The 18884-nt window shown below is 39.7% G+C and overlaps 2 protein-coding genes across 5 annotated transcripts in view; one reads left to right on the forward strand and one right to left on the reverse strand.

Moving 5' to 3' along the window:
• Positions 1–12569, reverse strand: part of GTF2H1 (general transcription factor IIH subunit 1) — a 37213-nt gene extending 24644 nt beyond the window's left edge. The window contains exons 1-3 of the mRNA XM_019456476.2: positions 12334–12569; positions 3229–3397; positions 293–485 (exon numbers count right to left, since the gene is read on the reverse strand). Of these exons, the coding sequence (XP_019312021.1) occupies positions 293–485; positions 3229–3382 (347 nt within the window). The 5' untranslated portion in view covers positions 3383–3397; positions 12334–12569. The remainder of the gene's footprint in view (positions 1–292; positions 486–3228; positions 3398–12333) is intronic.
• Positions 12570–12787: 218 nt separating this feature from the next.
• HPS5 (HPS5 biogenesis of lysosomal organelles complex 2 subunit 2) overlaps positions 12788–18884 on the forward strand; it is a 38616-nt gene continuing 32519 nt past the window's right edge. For 2 of the 4 annotated variants that reach the window (XM_019456470.2, XM_019456473.2), the window contains exons 1-2: positions 12788–12967; positions 18289–18452. In XM_019456470.2, coding sequence (XP_019312015.2) covers positions 18345–18452 — 108 coding nt within the window. In that variant the 5' untranslated portion in view covers positions 12788–12967; positions 18289–18344. Of the gene's footprint in view, positions 12968–13062; positions 13245–18288; positions 18453–18884 lie in introns of those variants that run through there. The other 2 variants (XM_019456471.2, XM_019456472.2) reach the window with 2 other exon arrangements.

The raw sequence follows: 18884 nt of genomic DNA on the forward strand, positions 1-18884 counted from the left end.
ATTCTCATTACTTTACACGCTTTCTCAACTTTTTTTACAGCGTGATTTTTCAGGTTTCTCATTCACAAACACATTCCTAATAGTTCGGTGTCTTCTCTGTGACGGAGAACTGGGAGAAGGAATTAAAGGACTTTGGCACCTCTGAATCTCAGTTCTGTTCCTCACCCGATTATTAGAGTTGAGGCAGTTAATTTAATGTAGCACAAGGGTTAAGACTTAACAGCTGTTACTCTACTAAGAGACTGGAGAGAATCTAGTGTCCCTTCAAAAGGCTATTCTTTTCCTCCTTCACCTGTTTTTCTCTTCCAGTTCTTTATTTGCTTTCCTCTTGAATTTGGGCAGCAGCTGCTGAAGAAGGTCTTTCACTGCATCTCGCTCTTTCACAGCTGTGCTTTCATTGGAAAAATGGAAGTTAGTTGTGTCCCCTGCATGCAACACCAGCTGAAGTTGGATTTTAGCTTTTCCTTCTGGACTAATTTTCTGGCCTAAAAAGAAACATGAGACAAATTAGATGAGGACACCCACATTGTGGAAATCGTTCTACAATACACCATTTCTCCTCCCAAGAAGATTCAGAATTCCTTTGGGCTTTAGCTGCCCTGTTCCAATCTTAATGCTTTTGCAGAAATGAACTCTTCTCAAATAATCCCATATAATCAGAGCATAGTTTAACAAATTCACCGCTAACACTCTGCTTCCTTCTTCAGCACCCTCTTTGTGTGGCACTTCTCACCCACTGCTTCCATCGCCAGATATTAAAGGGCTTTTGTTTTCACTCAACTGGGGAAAATCTCCAAATAGCCAACTAGGAGTCCTGACCGTGAACAGCTACCTCCAATCATTATCATAAATAAAAATGATTTGTCCTAATTCAAAAAGCTCCAAATCACAGCCCATGTCTTACTAACTGCAAAGAAGAATACATAATTTTACATTTGAGAGATCTGGTGTCATCACTTCAACCAAGTGATCAAACTTTATCTCATCCAGAGTCGGACAACCTGACACTACAGGCTTTCTCAGGGAACAGAATAGTAAGTAAAGACCACCAATGTGTTGTTCTTGCTGCAAATGTTTAACTTGAGTATAATCAAGCCTGTAAACTTTTCAGTTTATAAGAAACACAAGTATGCATGAAAATAATTTTCAAAAAACCTTGAGAGGATAAGCAGACATAATCAGAATGTATGATATTTGACAAGTCTATAAAGACTGAAGGTACTACAACGACATATGTGAACCCAGACTGGATAGGGTTTAAAAAAAAATCATTACTACAAAAGAACATTACTGGGACAACTGGGGATGTAACAATGTCCTGGATGTTTACTATTAAAATTTTCTCAGTGCGAAATATTACAAAGCAGAGTGTATGCACACGTAAGTCAGATATATTGTATAGTATGCATTGCACCATTCTTAAAATTTTTCTGCAACTTTGAAAATTTTCATAATAAATAGATGTTGGGAACCTCAAAATACATCCACATTATAGACAACTTGTACTCTTAAAGAGTGGGCCTCATGGCAACAGTAGTCCTTGTCTTCCACAGAGGGAGAGGGATGGAGGGGTTCTGTCTCATGAAATGGGAGACTCATGACAGTGCGAACATGCTGCCTAGAGCTCATGGTCCAAACCACCTACTAATCCCTAAACAAACTTTTTCAATCAAGATGCTGCTTCCAGGCCAACAGTCTAGATGAAATATCTAACTACAAAAAGCAGCAATACGGAGCAATGTAGGCTGTCAGCCAGCCTATTGTGGCTTTCCATTTCTCCAAAACAAACCATCACTCCTTTTTATTCATCTTTTCTCAGTGACTGCTGTAGCCTTGCTCTAGCTTGGCTCTTGCCTCTAAGAGGCCTATTTCTGAAGTTCTGTAATTAGCTAACCTAACTGCTGATTTTCACCTTAGTAATTTATTACTGATAATTTTCAATGGCTTCTTTCAGAAATGAGCTTTATTTCAAATATTCAACTTAAAATGAATACTGATCTGGTGCAGATCTAGATTTGAGTATGTGCTCTCCTTCCCAATAACAGAATTGTCAAGAAATAGGAGAAGGGTATATTCTTTATTGTACGTTGTGGGTATCACAACGAGTGCATGTTTTACAGAGCTACAGGACCAACTTCCTGTTGAAGAGAAATGCTAACAGAGGAAGTTCCTAATTTATGAGTCTCTTCTGGTACAAATGTTAGTTTGTAAGAGTACTATGAGGAACTTGGTGAGTCACTTTTCCACAGAAACAAAGTTTTAAAAGGAGGTAATATTACCAGAATAGCGGACAAAAGACCAGACAGCTTAGGCAGTACTTAATTATGATGAATTTCAAACAGTATTTCCTTTTGAAAGTAAAAATTCTAAATTATTTCAGTGAAAATGGATGAAAATCTTGGTCATTTCCAGTAGCAAAGTTGAGGTTAAGTCCTTAGGGCAACTGTTCACACACAAAGGACATTTACAAATCTAGCACCTGCAAGGTGAAGAGTGTCTTATTTTTTGAGGTATCACATTCCTTGAAATCTACATAAGATTTTATCTTGGAGAAGAATTTTATATCCAAGAAAATAAATGAATCCAAATTAAGGTCACAGTTCAGATACCACAATTTGTTAAGGATACTGTGCTCTGTATTTCTCCTATTTATATCCAATAAAAAATTGAGTCTATCTTCTCAACAGACAATGGCCACATAACCAAAGATTAACTACACAACTTGCTTAAACAATACAATTTCGTTAAAGGGCAATCTGGCATCAACCTACATTTTAAATGCATGAACCATCTGAATCAGTAAATCCACTGCAGGGATGTATCCCACATATACAACACCTCACAAAGATATTAGTACACAGACCTATACTGCAATACTGTTTGCAATAAAAAGAATTCTGTAAACTTCTTAACTGTCCTTCAAGGAAACTGATTAAATTGATTCTATATCCATTCAGTGGAGTATTATCCAACTCTTAAAAGTGGCGATGTGTGGAGACTTTTACATGATGTAGATTCACATGTGTAAAACTATATAAACTTTTATTATTATAAAGTGGGAAAGGCAGGTTACAGAATAACATACGTTCAGCGATCCCACTTTAACATTATTTCCATACAGCTGGTTTTTTGGACACTATAATAAAAAAATCCACAAAGATTGTATAAGCAATCTTCTTATAAAATTATTAGCAAATGTTACATCAGGCCTTAGTATAGCTGACTTACATTTAATATCTGCATACATATGGCTGATTGTAAATCTATCTTTGCCTTCAGGTGCCCAAGCAATCCTTTCTGCCATGAGGTATAAAGCTCCATCTTGCTTCTTTTGACGCACCTTCTTTACAATTAGCAAAACTTCTTCAGATGAAGTTGCCATGATGCCTAGAAAGTGCTAAGAGAGACAAAAGATTTCACATCTCAATTAGGATCAAATTTGTTGACTTTCGGAGTCCTTTCCAAATTAAAAAAAAAAAAAAGGTTTTAACATTTATTTATTACTGTGAGACAGAGAGAGACAGACCGTGAGCAGGGGAGGGGCAGAGAGAGAGGGAGACACTGAATCTGAAGCAGGCTCCAGGCTCTGAGCTGTCAGCACAAAGCCCAACGTGGGGCTTGAATTCACAAACCGCGAGATCATGCCCTGAGCCGAAGTCGGACGTTTAACTGACTGAGCCACCCAGGTGCCCCTGAGTCCTTTCCAAATTTAAACCTAAATTGATACGAAGGAAGAGAAAAGTCCCTGATTCAAAGTTGAAGATAAAGTTGTATAGCATTATCCTTTAAAATAAAATTTAATTTGCTCATTATCACAGGTTTGAATTTACACAACAGTTTATGACATTTGGCAGTTTTTAAACCATTTCTACATATTCTAATCAGAGTATTTTCAATTTACTTTTAGTTCCTCAGTAATATTCTTAAATCTTAAATGTATGATTTGACTATAGATATGTTGTCTTTAACCTACATTTAAAATTGTAGAACTTGGGGCGCCTGGGTGGCTCAGTCGGTTAAGCGGCCACTTCGGCTCAGGTCATGATCTCGCGGTCCGTGAGTTCGAGCCCCGCGTCGGGCTCTGTGCTGACAGCTCAGAGCCTGGAGCCTGCTTCCGATTCTGTGTCTCCCTCTCTCTGACCCTCCCCCGTTCATACTCTGTCCTCTCTGTCTCAAAAATAAATAAACGTTAAAAAAAATTTAAAAAAAAATAAAATAAAATAAAATAAAATTGTAGAACTTTAGGGGCGCCTGGGTGGCTCAGTCGGTTAAGTGGCCGACTTCGGCTCAGGTCATGATCTCGCGGTCCGTGAGTTCGAGCCCCGCATCAGGCTCTGTGCTGACAGCTCAGAGCCTGGAGCCTGTTTTAGATTCTGTGTCTCCCTCTCTCTCTCTGACCCTTCCCTGTTCATGCTCTGTCTCTATCTGTCTCAAAAATAAATAAACGTTAAAAAAAATCATTAAAATTGTAGAACTTTAGAATTACGACTCTACTGAATATTTAGTTCAATTTTGTTTCAACTGAAAACAACTAAGAGCCATAGGGTTTGTGTGACCTTACCAGAACCACTCTCAGAGCTGAAACCACACCCACATTTCCTGATTCCTGGTCTAAGTTTCTTCCTGTGTACTTTGAAAGAAAACCATTAATACTTAACACCTCATGCAACAATGTGGATGGAACTGGAGTGTAATTATGCCAAGTGAAATCAGAGAAAAATAAATGTATGATGGAATCATACGTGGAATTTAAGAAACAGATGAACATAGAGAAAGGAAAGGAAAAATAGAGAGGGAGGCAAACCATAAGAGACTCTTGAATACAGAGAACAAACAGGGATGCTGTAGGGGTGTTGGGTGGGTGGACAGGCTAAACAGGTGATGGGCATTACGGAGGGCACTTCTTGGGATGAGCACCGGGAGTTATATGTAAGTAATGAATCACTAAATTCTATTCCTGAAATCGTTATTGTATTATATGTTAACTAACTTGGATTTAAATAAAATTTAAAACATTAAAAACAAAATAAATAAACATTAAAAAAATAATTCTACTTAAAAAAAATTAACACTTCAGATGCTACTTCCCCCACCTTTTAACAATCAAATTGTCTTCAACTGTTCTCCAGGTCTTGGCCAAAGATTCACTTGTACTTGGCTAATTCATTACCTAGGAAACAGCCTTTAGTTACCTCCACCTCCTTCCTCCCCAGTTCTGGGGAATCTTAAATATTCAACTGAAATCCTAGAGGCTTAAGTGTGGCTGCCTGGAATATGAGGCTGAAAGGGAACTTGAAGCTATAAGGGCTTAACAGGAAAGAAGCCATGATTGATGGTGATGTCTGCCATGGGATGAGATGGGAAAAAGTGATAGCACAAATACCCCATATAGGTCATTTCCGGTGAAGTTATGACTAAGATTTTATTCCCAAAGAAATGATTCAAAGTATAATTTTAAAACAGTAACTTCTTCAGATATAGTTTAAAATATAATTTTAGAGAAATTTGCATATCTAGATATTTTAAGAATTAAATTTGCCCTGAGAAAACAAGTGAAGTCTTATTGAAACATTTTTCCTGGGGGTTAAAACAAATGGGAACAATGAAATACTGGATCTGCCATTAGTTATTCAAAATAATTGAGGAATGTTTTTTTTTAATTGTTTTAAATTTACATCCGAGTAAATTAGCATATAGTGCAATAATGATTTCAGGAGTGGAATTGAGTAACACTTCTATTTGGATTAAGTGGGAAAGTAAGCATCAGAAGAATGGCAGGCATTAAAAATAATGGAAACCAGGGGTGCCTGGGTGGCTTACTCAGTTAAGCATCTGGCTCTTGATTTCAACTCAGGTCATGATCTTGCCATTTGTGATATTGAACCCTGTGTTAACTGGCGTTGACACGTTACATTAGTTTCATGTGTATAACATAGTAATTTGATGAGTCTATATGTTATTTTATGCTCACCACAAGTGTAGCTACAATCAAAAAAGTCATTCAAGCAGGAATTTAGAAATAAAAAATACAAATTTAAAAAAAGGCAAAATCTTAATTTCTCTGAAGTTGATTTCCTCTATTTTGAGTAGTCAAATATTCCCTTTCATAGGTACCCTTACAGGCTACTCTACCCCAGGAATGGAAAGAAAAATGGTCAATGTGAACACATTTATTCAATAAACGTGTGCTGAGCCAACAAGTCTAGGGTTATCAAAGATGAATGTGTGACAATAATGATTTCTGCTTTCAAAGAGGTTCCAGTTAGCAAGATTATTTGTGTGTCAGTGTATACAAATAAGAACACGTGATGCTCCAAAAGGGAGATAAAAAAATGTTCTGAATTAGGACTCAGAGGCCATTTCTTCACAGAGGATACTTCTTTTATAATAGATTTTTTTAGTGCAAATAAAAAAAATTGGGGTATAATTAACAAATCACCAAAATACATACATCTTAGGTGGTCTGTTTGATGTATTTTGACAATTGAATACACCCATGCACCGTTACTTGAAATAAGAGGACATTTCCACCACTCCCCAAGATTCCCTCATGTTCCTTTCCATTCAACTCTCTTCCTCTCCCCCTCCAGCAACTATTTTCTGATTTCTATCACCACAGATTAGCTTCTGTGTCTTCTGGGTTTTCACAGAAATGGAATCACATACTATGTATTCTGTCTCTGGCTTTCCGCCTAATCTGTTTCTCGAAATTCACCATATTATCACATATATCAGTAATTTGGTTTTTTTACACTTAATAAGTTAGTTATGAATTGGGTCTTGAATGAGGATTTTGACAGAGAAAGGGAAATAGGCATCACAGGCAAAGGGAATGCTTTGGGGCAAAGGCTTGAGACTCTGGGAGTGGTAAGTAGTTTGCGCTGGATGTAGTATAAAGTTCATGATAAAGATCAGTGGGCTGTGGAGTTCGGTGGTTAAGACGGAGACAGTGCAGAATGCCACCCTATGTGGTAGACAAGAAAAAACCTCTAAGGACTTTTGAATAGGGCAGCAATTTCTATTTTAGGAAATGAATCTGTGGACAGTATGAGAGAGACTTAAGAAAAGGACTAGTAGGGTCTGAACCAGGCTGGTGGCAGCAAGAATGGAGAGGACGGAACGAGGAGGAATACTGAGGAAGCAGGATAAATAGGCGAGTGCTGAAGGAGGTGTCACAGCTGCTTGCTCACACCCCACTCCTAAGCCCTACCGACACGAGTACAGTGGAACAGGTTTGAAAGTGAAGACAAGGAATTCAGTTCTGGACATGAAAAGTGTGAGGTGCTGTTGAGTCATGCAGGTGGAGATTAATTAACTTGTTTTTCACTTGCCACTGAAAACACTTCCTTATGTTGTTTTATAATCTCCAGTTTGGATATCTATAAAACATATATGATAAAGGTTAAAATTCTTAACATATACATATGCCATCTTTTAAATGATATACTTATTTAATATCCTCCTAAGATTTTCATTAGAGAGTTACTGCTGCTTAAAAAGTTTAAAAACCACTGTTTCAAAACACTATTTAATGACATGAAAAGATACACTGTCAGGTGATCAAAGAAAAAAAAGCTTGTAGTTTGATTCTATATTCTTAAATTAAAAAAAAAAAATATCTAAAATGTACTCAAGAGGTGTCTGGGGTGGCTTGGTCGGTTAAGCGTCTGACTTCGGCTCAGGTCATGATCTCACGGTTTGTGGGATTTAGCCCTGTGTCAGACTCTGTGCTGACAGCTCAGAGCCTGGAGCCTGCTTTGGATTCTGTCTCCCTCTCTCTCTGTCTCTCCCCCATTCACGCTGTCTCTCAAAAATAAATAAATCATTAAAAATTTTTAAAAAATAAATAAAATGTACTCAACGTGGTGAGCCTGACTGGCTCAGTTGGTAAAGCATGCAACTCTCGATCTCAGAGTTGTGAGCTCAAGCCCCACGCTGGGTATAGAGCTTACATTTAAAAAAAAAAAAAAGGGTGCCTGGCTGGCTCAGTCGGTTGAGCCTCCGACTTCAGCTCAGGTCACGATCTCACGGTCCGTGAGTTCGAGCCCTGCATCAGGCTCTGTGCTGACAGCTCAGAGCCTGGAGCCTGCTTCGGATTCTGTGTCTCCCTCTCTCACTGACCCTTCCCCGTTCATGCTCTGTCTCTGTCTCAAAAATAAATAAACATTAAAAAAAAAAATACTCAATGCCTAGTATGTGCCAGGCACTGGGCTAATTTCTTTATAGGTATTAACTCATTCAGCCCCAGTTAACAATCCTGAGGTAGGGTATTAGTCCCATTCTGCAGATAAAGGAAACTGGGTCTAAAAAAAAAATCAAGACGCTTTCCCAAAGCATCAAGGAAGTAGCTAGGTTTCAATGTGGGTCAGTCTGACCTTGGACTTCCACCATGCTATTTTGCAAATACATATGACTTGGAGGAATATATACACCCAACTTCACAGTGGTTACTGATGGGTGATAGGATTACAGATGACTTAAATGTTCTTTTTGTTTTCTGGATTATCTATATTTTGTAATGAAAAGAGTAGCATTTTAAAAAATATTTATTAATTTATTTTGAGAGAGAGAGAGAGAAAGCATGCCCATGTGCATGTGGGGGAGGGGCAGAGAGACAGAGAAAGAGAGACAGAGAGAATCCCAAGCAGGCTTTGTGCTGGTGGCGCAGAGCCTGACATGCGGCTTAAACTCTCCAACTGGGGCTTGGACTCTTGAATGGTGAGATCATGACCTGAGTCAAAATCAAGAGTCAGATGCTTAACTGACTGAGCCACCCAGTTGCCCCAAAAAGTAGTTATTTAAAAAGTCTTTCCAAGAGTTTGTTCCCTATCAAACCACAGGCTTATAAGGTAACACAGGAAAGTGTTGCAGGTATTAGTGTGGGTAAGAAAACAATTGTTATTTTCAATTTCTGTAATAAGTGTATATGAATTTATTCACTTTAAAAATTTAATGTACAAAAGAAATTTCATATATGTATGGAAATAATTAATACCTTAATATTAATTTTGATATTCATTGTAATAAACATTATAGTAACTTAAAAAAACAATTTGTATTACTTGAAATTATACTGCATATTATATGAACCACATTTTAGGAAACGTGAATTAAAATCTGAAAGATAGGAGGGGAGGTTTTGTCGACACAGAGAAAGCAGATAATTACAAAACAATTTTAAGTATGTCCATATACGGAGGAAAAGCACTGAAGGAGTTTCCAATTAACTGGGCTTATAAGCACAAATAAAGTATAAGCTTCGGAAAAGAACAGAAAAACTTCTAAGATAGGAAGGTAAGAAAGAAAAGATGAGTGAAGACAGAGAAACTGTAAAAAGGAGAGGAAGTTAGATGGAGAGAAACAGCCACTTGGGAGAACATTGACAATAAGTCAGGGGTAAGTAACTGAACATTGGAATGACTAGTCAGTGGTCTCATAGCTAACTTGCTTGGCAAATTTCCTTGTTCATCCATAGCACCTCTGTTAATTGTACGAGGACCAGTTTTAGAAAGTTTAACAGAATCAGTGGGGCTATCCTACAAAGCCCTACATGGTTTTCAGATGTTTCTTGAAGATGGCTCCTTGGGTGGCAAAAAAATTCTTCTTCCCAGTAGAATTCTAGAAGGGCCACAGAATATTTGTTCATGAAAAATATCAGTTAGTTCCATTTAAACAAATTGACCCGATGAAGATCTAGCTTTACTTAAAAGATTTACATTATGAAACCATCTGCCACTTCTTTAAATACCAAGATCCTCCAGTAAAGACATTAATTCATTTGCAGTTAAATATTTGCCTGAAGGTAAATGTACATGCTTTGCTCTGAGCCTTTGCACATTCTCCTCCTCCTTTCCTATCACCTGGCTTTTACTCATTTTTTTGTCTACTCTAAGTTTCAAAGTTACTAGGCAAGACCTTCCATTCTTTTCTTGATAGCACTTACCACAACTATAATTAATTTTCAAAGTAGTTCTTTGAATTGTCTGTCTCCCCTGACAGACTGCAAGCTTCATAAAGGGAAGAGGATGCATGTGTTGTATTCACTGCAATACAGCACCCAGCAGCATATTTAGCCCATAGGAAGAGTCCAATAAACATCTGTGATAATCTATTTAAGATATTTGGTGTTAAAATAACACCATCCTGGTAAGATACATAAGACACCTTCATACATATATCCTTGACTAAACTCCAGGAAGCATTATAGCTCTCTACTCAGAGATCACAGTATCATTCCTCAGGGATTCCAATAACTGGGTTTTAAGGAAACAGGGATAGGAAAAATTTCAAACTATTCAACAGAAATCTTTAAATTGCATTTCTCTTCTAATATGCACAGATAAATGGGGCAGAAATAAGGACAACAAGTGAACTATAAACTCCACATCACCCTCTAAAAGGAGGATTATTAGAGAGAGCTGCTGTATCTGCCAGGATACAAAATGGAGATCTGGAATGCTGCTTGCTATGAGGCAATCCAAAAAAATTTTAACAATCCAGCATTACAGAGAACAGGACCTTGGAAGTATGTAAAAAGTGACCAAAATTTACCATTTCAATGAAGAAAGTTACACACACAATGAAGCTATTAAGGGGAGTAACTGATGTAGCAATTTTAAGACCAAGCACTTTTTCATTTTTACAGCAGTGCAGGGAGAGGCAGAAGGAGGAAAATGCGACAGACACAAGGCAGAACGAAATGTATGCTCATATTCACTAATAAATACTGCATGCTGACAAGAGTCTAATATCCAAATCAAGAGAAGAGCAATCAGTCTGTAATCAAAGTGGGGAAGGGAGGGACTTACTAGTTATTAGCTGGATGCCAGATACTGCCACACTAAAGGCAAGCTAAGAGAGAAAAGAGGAAGGGCACAAGGGACCTCCTCCAGCAGTATCCACAAGGTAGAAACACTGGTCAAAATGCTAGGAAAGCTCAATGGTAGGGGAAAAACCTAGCAGCACAGAAAAGTAAGGCTAAAAGGTGGAAAGATTAACCAGCAGGGAGAAGATATATGCCTCGAGGGCAATATGTGCAGGAAGCTGATCATTTGGTTTATTAAACCGATTCCTCTCTGCACCAATCTTCCTAGTATTTTTAAAGAGCCCTCTCTGCATTTGCATGAATAATTTTTTTACAGTTGCACTACCATATATATTTAATATCACCTAGGAGAAACTCAAACTTTCAATCTGCTGCTAAATGTCAGCTGAGTGAGGGTAAAGGACAGGTTTAATAGCCCCAAATTGTCTCTCCCTCCTTCCCAAATGAGGGATTTAGGTCTGCTAAAAGGTACAAAGTTCTCTCCAGAGTCCATTCCTTCTGCAAGCCATAGGCCTGATACTAGAGGTTATTTTCCTTTCTGTTGTGACTTCTCCATCTCCTTTGTCCTACTTTTGACTTTAAAAAGCTATGTTAGGATTGGCAATTTTGGCTTATTTACCAAAGCCCAGTTCAGTGGTTTTCAAACTGTGTTCCAACAGGGTAGGCCGACTGGGTGGGGCTCGGCACTCCCAAATTCAATTCCATCAGAGCATGCTGTTTTGTATAACGGAGTTCCCAGTAAGAATTAGTGGGGAGAAATTGTTCCACTCCTTTATGGAGTTAATACTTACTACAGTGTGTATTTCAAACCACTTAGTTTTTGTATGTTTTTCACATTGTCTTTTAATGGGCTAACGATTAAGTTTCTGGATCTTTTCCCTCTCCGCAACCATACAGACCCCGAAATGAGTGTTTAAGAATCAATGGAACACACTGCCTTAGTCGACTTAGTCTTAGAACACTGGGGGCTTTATAAAATAATTACATATTTCCATAGGTTAGTGGTCTATTTTTCATCATTACAAGACAATCAAATTGGGCAAGGACCAAAGCCGGGGGTGTGGATTGGCACATGTGTTAAGAAGCTTTTACGAAGCCGCAGAATTGACAGGTCAAGCAAAAGATGTGTGGACACTACAGGGAAAGGTGTTCTCCTACAGAAACCGAAAGACTTAAGAGCACATTTCCTAACGGGAAGGGCTCCTCTGTCACTCAGAGGCCTCCACGTCCTTCATTCTCAAAAGCTAAGTCTAACCTTTGCTTTGGGGAAATCTTCGAGTCCCTGCTCTTAGTAAAGGGGCAGACTTCCTATAGGCCAGCAGATTAGGGGTCGCCTATTCCTCGCTTCAGGACAATAAAAGGCTACCGAGATGGCAGGCGTAGGAGCTGTGGCGACGGCAACAGGGACACTGGGAAAAGGGGCAGAATCCGCGCCGTCCAGCGGCCCCCAGGCCTGTCAGCTCCTCACCCACCCTCCCACCCGCCCCCATTCTTCGGTCTAAACTTACCAAGTGAGAGCTACGGCCCTGGGCAGGGAGTAACTGGGCTGGGTCGGGTCGAGTTCCGCTGCGCTTCTTAGAGACGCTGCCGGGAAGAGGCTGAAACCCAGTAGCCACCACCGTCGCCACCGCCTCTGTTACTGGGGGGTCTCGCCTCCATCGCTGGCTGCGAGGACTCTGAGGGCACGTGACCGGAAGTACCAAGGCGGGCCTGCCGGACACGTGACCCAGAGCGCGGCCGCCATGACACCTTCCGCTAGTTCCCTCCCTCCCCCGCCGGTTCCCGCCTGTTTCATTTCCTTTCGCCGGCCTCAAGCTGTGAAGGGTCCCAGGATCCTGGCTGGCTCACCCCTTTGGCCTAACGCTCTTCCGGTCTCCGACGGCGCTGTGTCTTCGGCCAGCAGCAGCCCGCTGACTGCAGGCCGCAGAGAGCGTAATTGCGACCGCGGCCGGAGGGGGAGGGACCACGCGCAAGCAGGGGGCGTAACCCGTCACGTGACAAGGAAGTGCCGTTAATAGCGGTGTCCCTGCGTCCCCGTCGCTTCTGGATGACGTAAACGCGGGAGGGGAGGTACGGAAGGAGGGAAAGACTCTCCGGTATCGTTCTTAGTTGCTCGTTGAGTGTACGGCTTTTAGTTGCTCGGTGAGTGTCCCAGCGGCCATCCGTGAGAGGGGGTCTGATCTATTGAGAATTGGGGGTTTCCGGCCTTGGAAGTGGTGGAGCGGAGCCGAGACCTCTGGGCTGCTGGTCTGTGAGCCTGGCTTGGAAAACATGGTTACCGAAGCTTCTCTCCTCAAGAGATCTGAATACAGTGTTAAAGATATCGCTGCAGAAAAGTTACTAGTTCCGCTAGGGAGCTTCTTGTGGCCAGGGACTGTGTCCGGCGATGGGTACAAAGAATGTTGACTGCATGATGCATGTATGAATCGCCATTTCTCTGTGGTGAAGCGTTCTCTGATTATTACTTCTCGGGTAGAAAGATCCCACTATGGAATGGTGGAATCTCGTATATACCCTTTGCATAGTATCTTTACTTTTTGCTTGATTCCATCTTTTCCGTCCACGTTGCTAGTGGGGGGAGAAAGAATGCTGTGATTTGCTTTTAATGTGTAAGCAGCAAACACTGTGGTCTGTTGGTGAAATGAGTACTAGGGCGATGATAAAAAGCCTTTTCTTAATCCTACTACTCGTTTATGTTACCATAAAGGATTGCATGGAAGTGGAAAGGTGGTTAGATTAGGACTCAGGAGAAGTGGATTCTAGTCACAGCTCTACCTCTCAGGAGCTCTGTAACCTTGGGTAAGCCAACCCCTCAAGAAGTTGTTTTACTGACTTTGGTAAGCATTTATAGCCACCTTCTAATTGTTTAGTTGTTTGTTTGTTTGTTTGTTTGTTTTTGGCTAGAGGTGTGCAGGCTTGACAGAAGTAGTATTTAAACCCAGCTTTGCAGAAAGGTAGGATTTTATTAGATGGATGAAGATTCAGAAAACAGTATCTATTGAACCACAGAGGCACAGGAAGTTTATACAATGAAAGAGAAACAAAAAATAGCAAGGTATAGTTGGACAATAGGGGTAGAGTGGAAGATGGGGCTGGAAAAATAAATAAGGATGAGATCATAGATTAAGAGGGGGAGGTTTCGAAGGTTTGTACACTGACTGATTTCTTTTTAAAAGTAGGTACTGAAAAAATCTTGTGATTATGGAAAATTGCAAACGTAGACACAAGTAGACAGGATAATAAAATGAACCCCATGTACTCATAACCCATTTTTAACAGTTGTCAACATTCTACTGTTTTTATTACAGAGAATTTAAATGTGTTGGTACTTTTTATATGCATTGTCACATTTGATTAATAGTAGATTTTTATTTGAGCTCAATTCTATGGTATTTAAGTACCAGCTAGGATGATTATATTTGTGTGAAAATTCCTTTGGGTTTTAGTTGAATCAAAAGTGTGACATGGCTACTTTAAAAACGGTGCTGTTTTAGGTTATAACATAGAAATTTAATGTCCAGATCAAGGAAGTCACTGTTTCTATTCTAGTCTTTGTTATTCAGCCACTTAAGGTGTATTATGTTCAGTTCTAGGCACCATATTTTTGGGCAAAGTAAATGGCCTTTGTAGAAGGTTGACAAGAATAGAGGAAGTTAGTAATTGTCGTGTCAGAAATTATCGAAGAATTGGGAATGCTAAATTTTTAGAAGACCTGATACCACTTTTCAAATACTGAAGGGTTGTTTTGGGAGAAGTAAACATTCCTTTAAACTGCAGAAGACACAATTAGAAATAATCAGTAAAAGCTCTAAGTGAGCACATTTCAATATTAAAGAGAGAGAGAAAAAGAACAAAGGAAAGTATAAATATAGAGTTGGCTTAACTCTATACCATCTTAATTTTTTTTTTTTAACGTTTTATTTATTTTTGAGACAGGGAGAGACAGAGCATGAACAGGGGAGGGTCAGAGAGAGGGAGACACAGAATCTGAAACAGGCCCCAGGCTCTGAGCTGTCAGCACAGAGCCCAACGTGGGGCTCGAACTCACAGACTGTGAGATCATGACCTGAGCCGAAGTCGGACGCTTAACTGACTGAGCCACGCAGGCGCCCCATATACCATCTTAATTCTTAACCATCACCCCGCAACTTCTCTTGAGAACTGACATTGCTGACGCTGTTTCTTTTCCGTTCTCATTTCCCATTAAATATATATTTTTTGAAAATTAGGAACGTGTTTAGTTTTTTTTTACCTCATTAAATTATAACTTGCAGGACACTGAGATCAAGGCCCGATGGCCTATCCACTTCAGAGTTTAAGATCACAAGTGGAAGAGATAGACAATGTGGACTTGATGTCATTCCTTTCCAGCTTCTTTAGGATCTTATACCATGGTTTTATCTTTTTCTTGTGTCTTCAGTCTTTTTCATTCTAAAGACTCTTAGCTACTATTTACAAATCTGTTTGAGTCTCTCCTGGTCAGAAAGTCCAGAGAGATTTTCTCCTTTTCCACCAGATTTCTTGAGTAATTGAAAGGCCTTGTCTTTACTACCTTACTACCCACCACTTTTCTTAAGTCTTTGTTTTCTAGGGTGTGCCCACAGCGCTTCACAGAAATTATGTGATTGCCTAACACCAAATCCTTTGATGTCTTTCTGTTGCCTACCAAATTAAAATTTCTTCAGGTTCTTTGGTTTGAAATTAGAAGTGTTTCATGCTTTGTGTTGAATTACTATTCCACTTTTATTTTTCATTACTCTGTTCCTTGTATCCTGTTGTCTCAACCAAAAACTAAACTTGTATTCTCCAAATGTATCCTCTGTATTTTTGCTTATTGCTGCCCTTACCCTTTTCCTTCTGATAAAAGCCTATTCGGCTCCAGTGCTGCTTCCCTTAGGAAGTTTTCTACAGTTCCCTTTAACTCAGTGTGAAATGTGATTCTTCTGTCCTTTAAGTTCCAACATAGCATTCTGCTTATGTTTTTCTTATTAGGTGTGTGTGTGCGCACGCGCATGTTCTTTTTCTCCCTGTTTATAAAGTGACTGATTTCCAGAATTATTTTGTCATTTCTACCACTGTGTCTCATATTTCACAAGGAACTCAATAAAATGAATGAGTGAAAAGAATGATAGTTTTTTTCTTAGGTCAAGAATTCTCAAAAGAAGTCTTTTTCAAAGATTTTATTTTATTTTATGTTTATGTTGGAGAGAGAGAGAGTGAAAGAGGCAGAGAGAGGACACAAGAGAATCCCATGCAAGCTCTGTAATGTCAGTGCAGTGTAGCTCAAACCCACGGACCATGAGATTATGACCTGAGAGGAAATCAAGGGTCGGGATGCTCAACTGACTGAGCCACCCAGGCATCCCTAAAGATTTTAAGTCATCTCTACAGCTGACATGGGCTTGAACTCAAAATTCCAGGTTCAGGAGTTGCATGCTTCACTGACTGACCAACCAGCTGCCCTGGAATTCTTAAATATTTTGAGTATAGGACTACTAAAGATTTGGTTTTCTTTTTGGAATATTATTCTTACACTAAAAATAGTATAACGAAGAGGAGATAAGACTATATTATGTGTATGCAGTAAAAAACATCGTAAGCTTATGTGTGTTTTGCCACTGGAAGGTACGCTCCATGAATGTTAGGACTTTGTTTTGTCCTCTGTTTTATCTCTCCAACCTAGAACAGTGCACAAGTTGGTGCTACTGTAACAACAAACATGAGTTCCCTCCTGTGAGTCAAGGTAGAAACTACAATGGGTAGAGTTGTTGCACAAAGGAAACTTTATTTGCAGCAAACAAGGAGATCACAGGGAATAACTTTCAAAGCCATGACTCCCTGACAAAGAGTGAATGTTTGTTTGTTTGTTTTAGAGTTAGAATGAGTATTTGAATAAGGGAGACTTGTCACCTCTGTGTAGAGGCCCATGCATGCTCCTTAGGAAATATGCTTATATGTACATAGTATATCATGTAAAGGAGGCTTGTGCTTCTGTTTAGGTGGAGATTTTCATATTCAAATGAGGTAAAAGTAACTGTCCGTCACTCCCTGGATTACTTCGTAGTCCATCTGCACTGGCATGAGTCGGGAGGTGAGCTCAAACTGGTCAGGGTGGTTTGGGCCACCAGAACTCCTAACCAGGCAATTGTTGCTTGAGGGGTTGTTTCAGTTTCCATCACATGATGCTATGCCCCTCCGGTCTTTTGCCTGAGTTAAGAAGTAAGCTGGAAGGAAGAGCTTAAGGAAAAATGTGGGACAGAGGTTGGTAGGAGCAAGCAGGTGAGCAGTAAAGGTCGAGGTTTGGGGTCTTACTGGTAACACTATGTACATATTTGTTAAATAAATAAGTGAATACATGTTCTGAAAAAAACTGTAAATTAAAAACAAGTATAAGCAGTTGTTTCTGAATTTTTCAGTAGTGTTTGCTTTTTTTTTTTTAACGTTTATTTTGAGAGAGAGTTGGGGGGTGGGGGAGAGGGAGAGAAAATCCCAAGTAGGTTCTGTGTCATCGGTGCAGAAGAGCCTGACACAGGGCTCGATCTCATGAACCCTGAGATCATGACCTGAGCCAAAGCCAAGAGTTGGGCACTCAACCTACTGAGCCACCCAGGTGCCCCTGTAGTGTTTGCTTTTATTCTTAATTTGGCATGTTACAAAAAATGGAGAAAAGTTAAATTAACGGATAAGAATTTTCTTGAATTTTGTTTCTTTTCTGGAAGCTGGTGCAATTTGACAAAAATATACACTTGAGAGTTGCTGAACAGATAACTCTTGTGTTAGTGTACAAAGTCTTCATTGGTTATTTAGCATTTGCTGCTTTGTATTCCTATTCCTATTCATTCCTATCAGTTTTCTTATTGAAGCTCTTACTTTGAGCTTTAATTCTCTGTACCTTACTTCCCACTTAGTAGGTGCATTCATTCATTTAACAGATACTTACTGAGCCCTTGATAGTGTGGAGAAAGAGATCCAGAGGTGTGTTTCTATTGAGCACAGTTAAATTATTGGCTGATAACTATTGAATTTGCTCATAAGGGTTTATAGTTTGAAGCCTTTACAGATGTTGCCTTTTAATGAGAGACTCTGAAAGGTAGAGGAAGATTTACAACTCAAAAAGTACAACTGAGGTTGCTATTTTACCAAAGAGGAACTTGACCAATTTTTCTCTTACATCCTCCGTTCTACCTACTCACGCTGTTAGATAAATAGAGTGGGACAGGATTATGGAGGGACCTTGAGAATCTGGGCTTGATTGTCTGGGAGCTTCAGAGTCAGGGAATGATACAGTACACGCTGATGGTTGCACATAATGTTATCTATGTGTGTTTTCTTTCCTCGTAGATGCTAAGTACCTCCAAAGTAGGGATCCTTGTTCCTTTCTCCTGTTTCTCCATGGTCTCCATATATCCATTAAATGCTTGCTAACTAAGCAAGGAGCTTCTAAAAATTATATTTTTTTGCAGGTTTTATTCAGGAATACTGTGCCTGTTACTCAACGTAGTTTCACCTTTCCAGCTAAATGACTTTTGTGCCAGTGATACCGGAGTCCTACAGCCATGTACTGGCAGAATTTGAGTCTCTGGATCCATTACTTTCAGCCCTGAGGCTGGACTCCAGTCGTCTGAAGGTGAATTTCTTGATCTGCGTATCTGTTTCATGTTCATATTTGTATATTTTGTGCACACTGTTATATATGCTCCCTGCCATCTAGTTCTTTATGTTTAATGGAATCATGGGTATTCTTCCCTGTGCTAGTAATACCTTACATACAAGTAGCATGTTCATAGGTCTTTCTTTTTTCTTTTTTTTTTGTATTAAAAAGATTTTTTTTTATATTTGAGAGAGCGAGAGGGAGACAGAGTGTGAGTGGGGGAGGGGCAGAGAGCAAGAGGGAGACACAGAATCTGAAGCAGGCTCCAGGCTCTGAGCTGTCGGCACAGAGCCTGATATGGGGCTCAAGCCCACAAACCGTGAGAACGTTTCTTGAGCCAAAGTTGGATGCTTAACTGACTGAGCCACTCAGGCGCCCCAACTCTTTCTTTTTCTTTTTTTTTTTTTA

This window comes from Panthera pardus, unplaced genomic scaffold (assembly GCF_024362965.1).
Source record: "Panthera pardus isolate Hobbes unplaced genomic scaffold, ASM2436296v1 HiC_scaffold_12, whole genome shotgun sequence".
Lineage (NCBI taxonomy): Eukaryota > Metazoa > Chordata > Mammalia > Carnivora > Felidae > Panthera > Panthera pardus.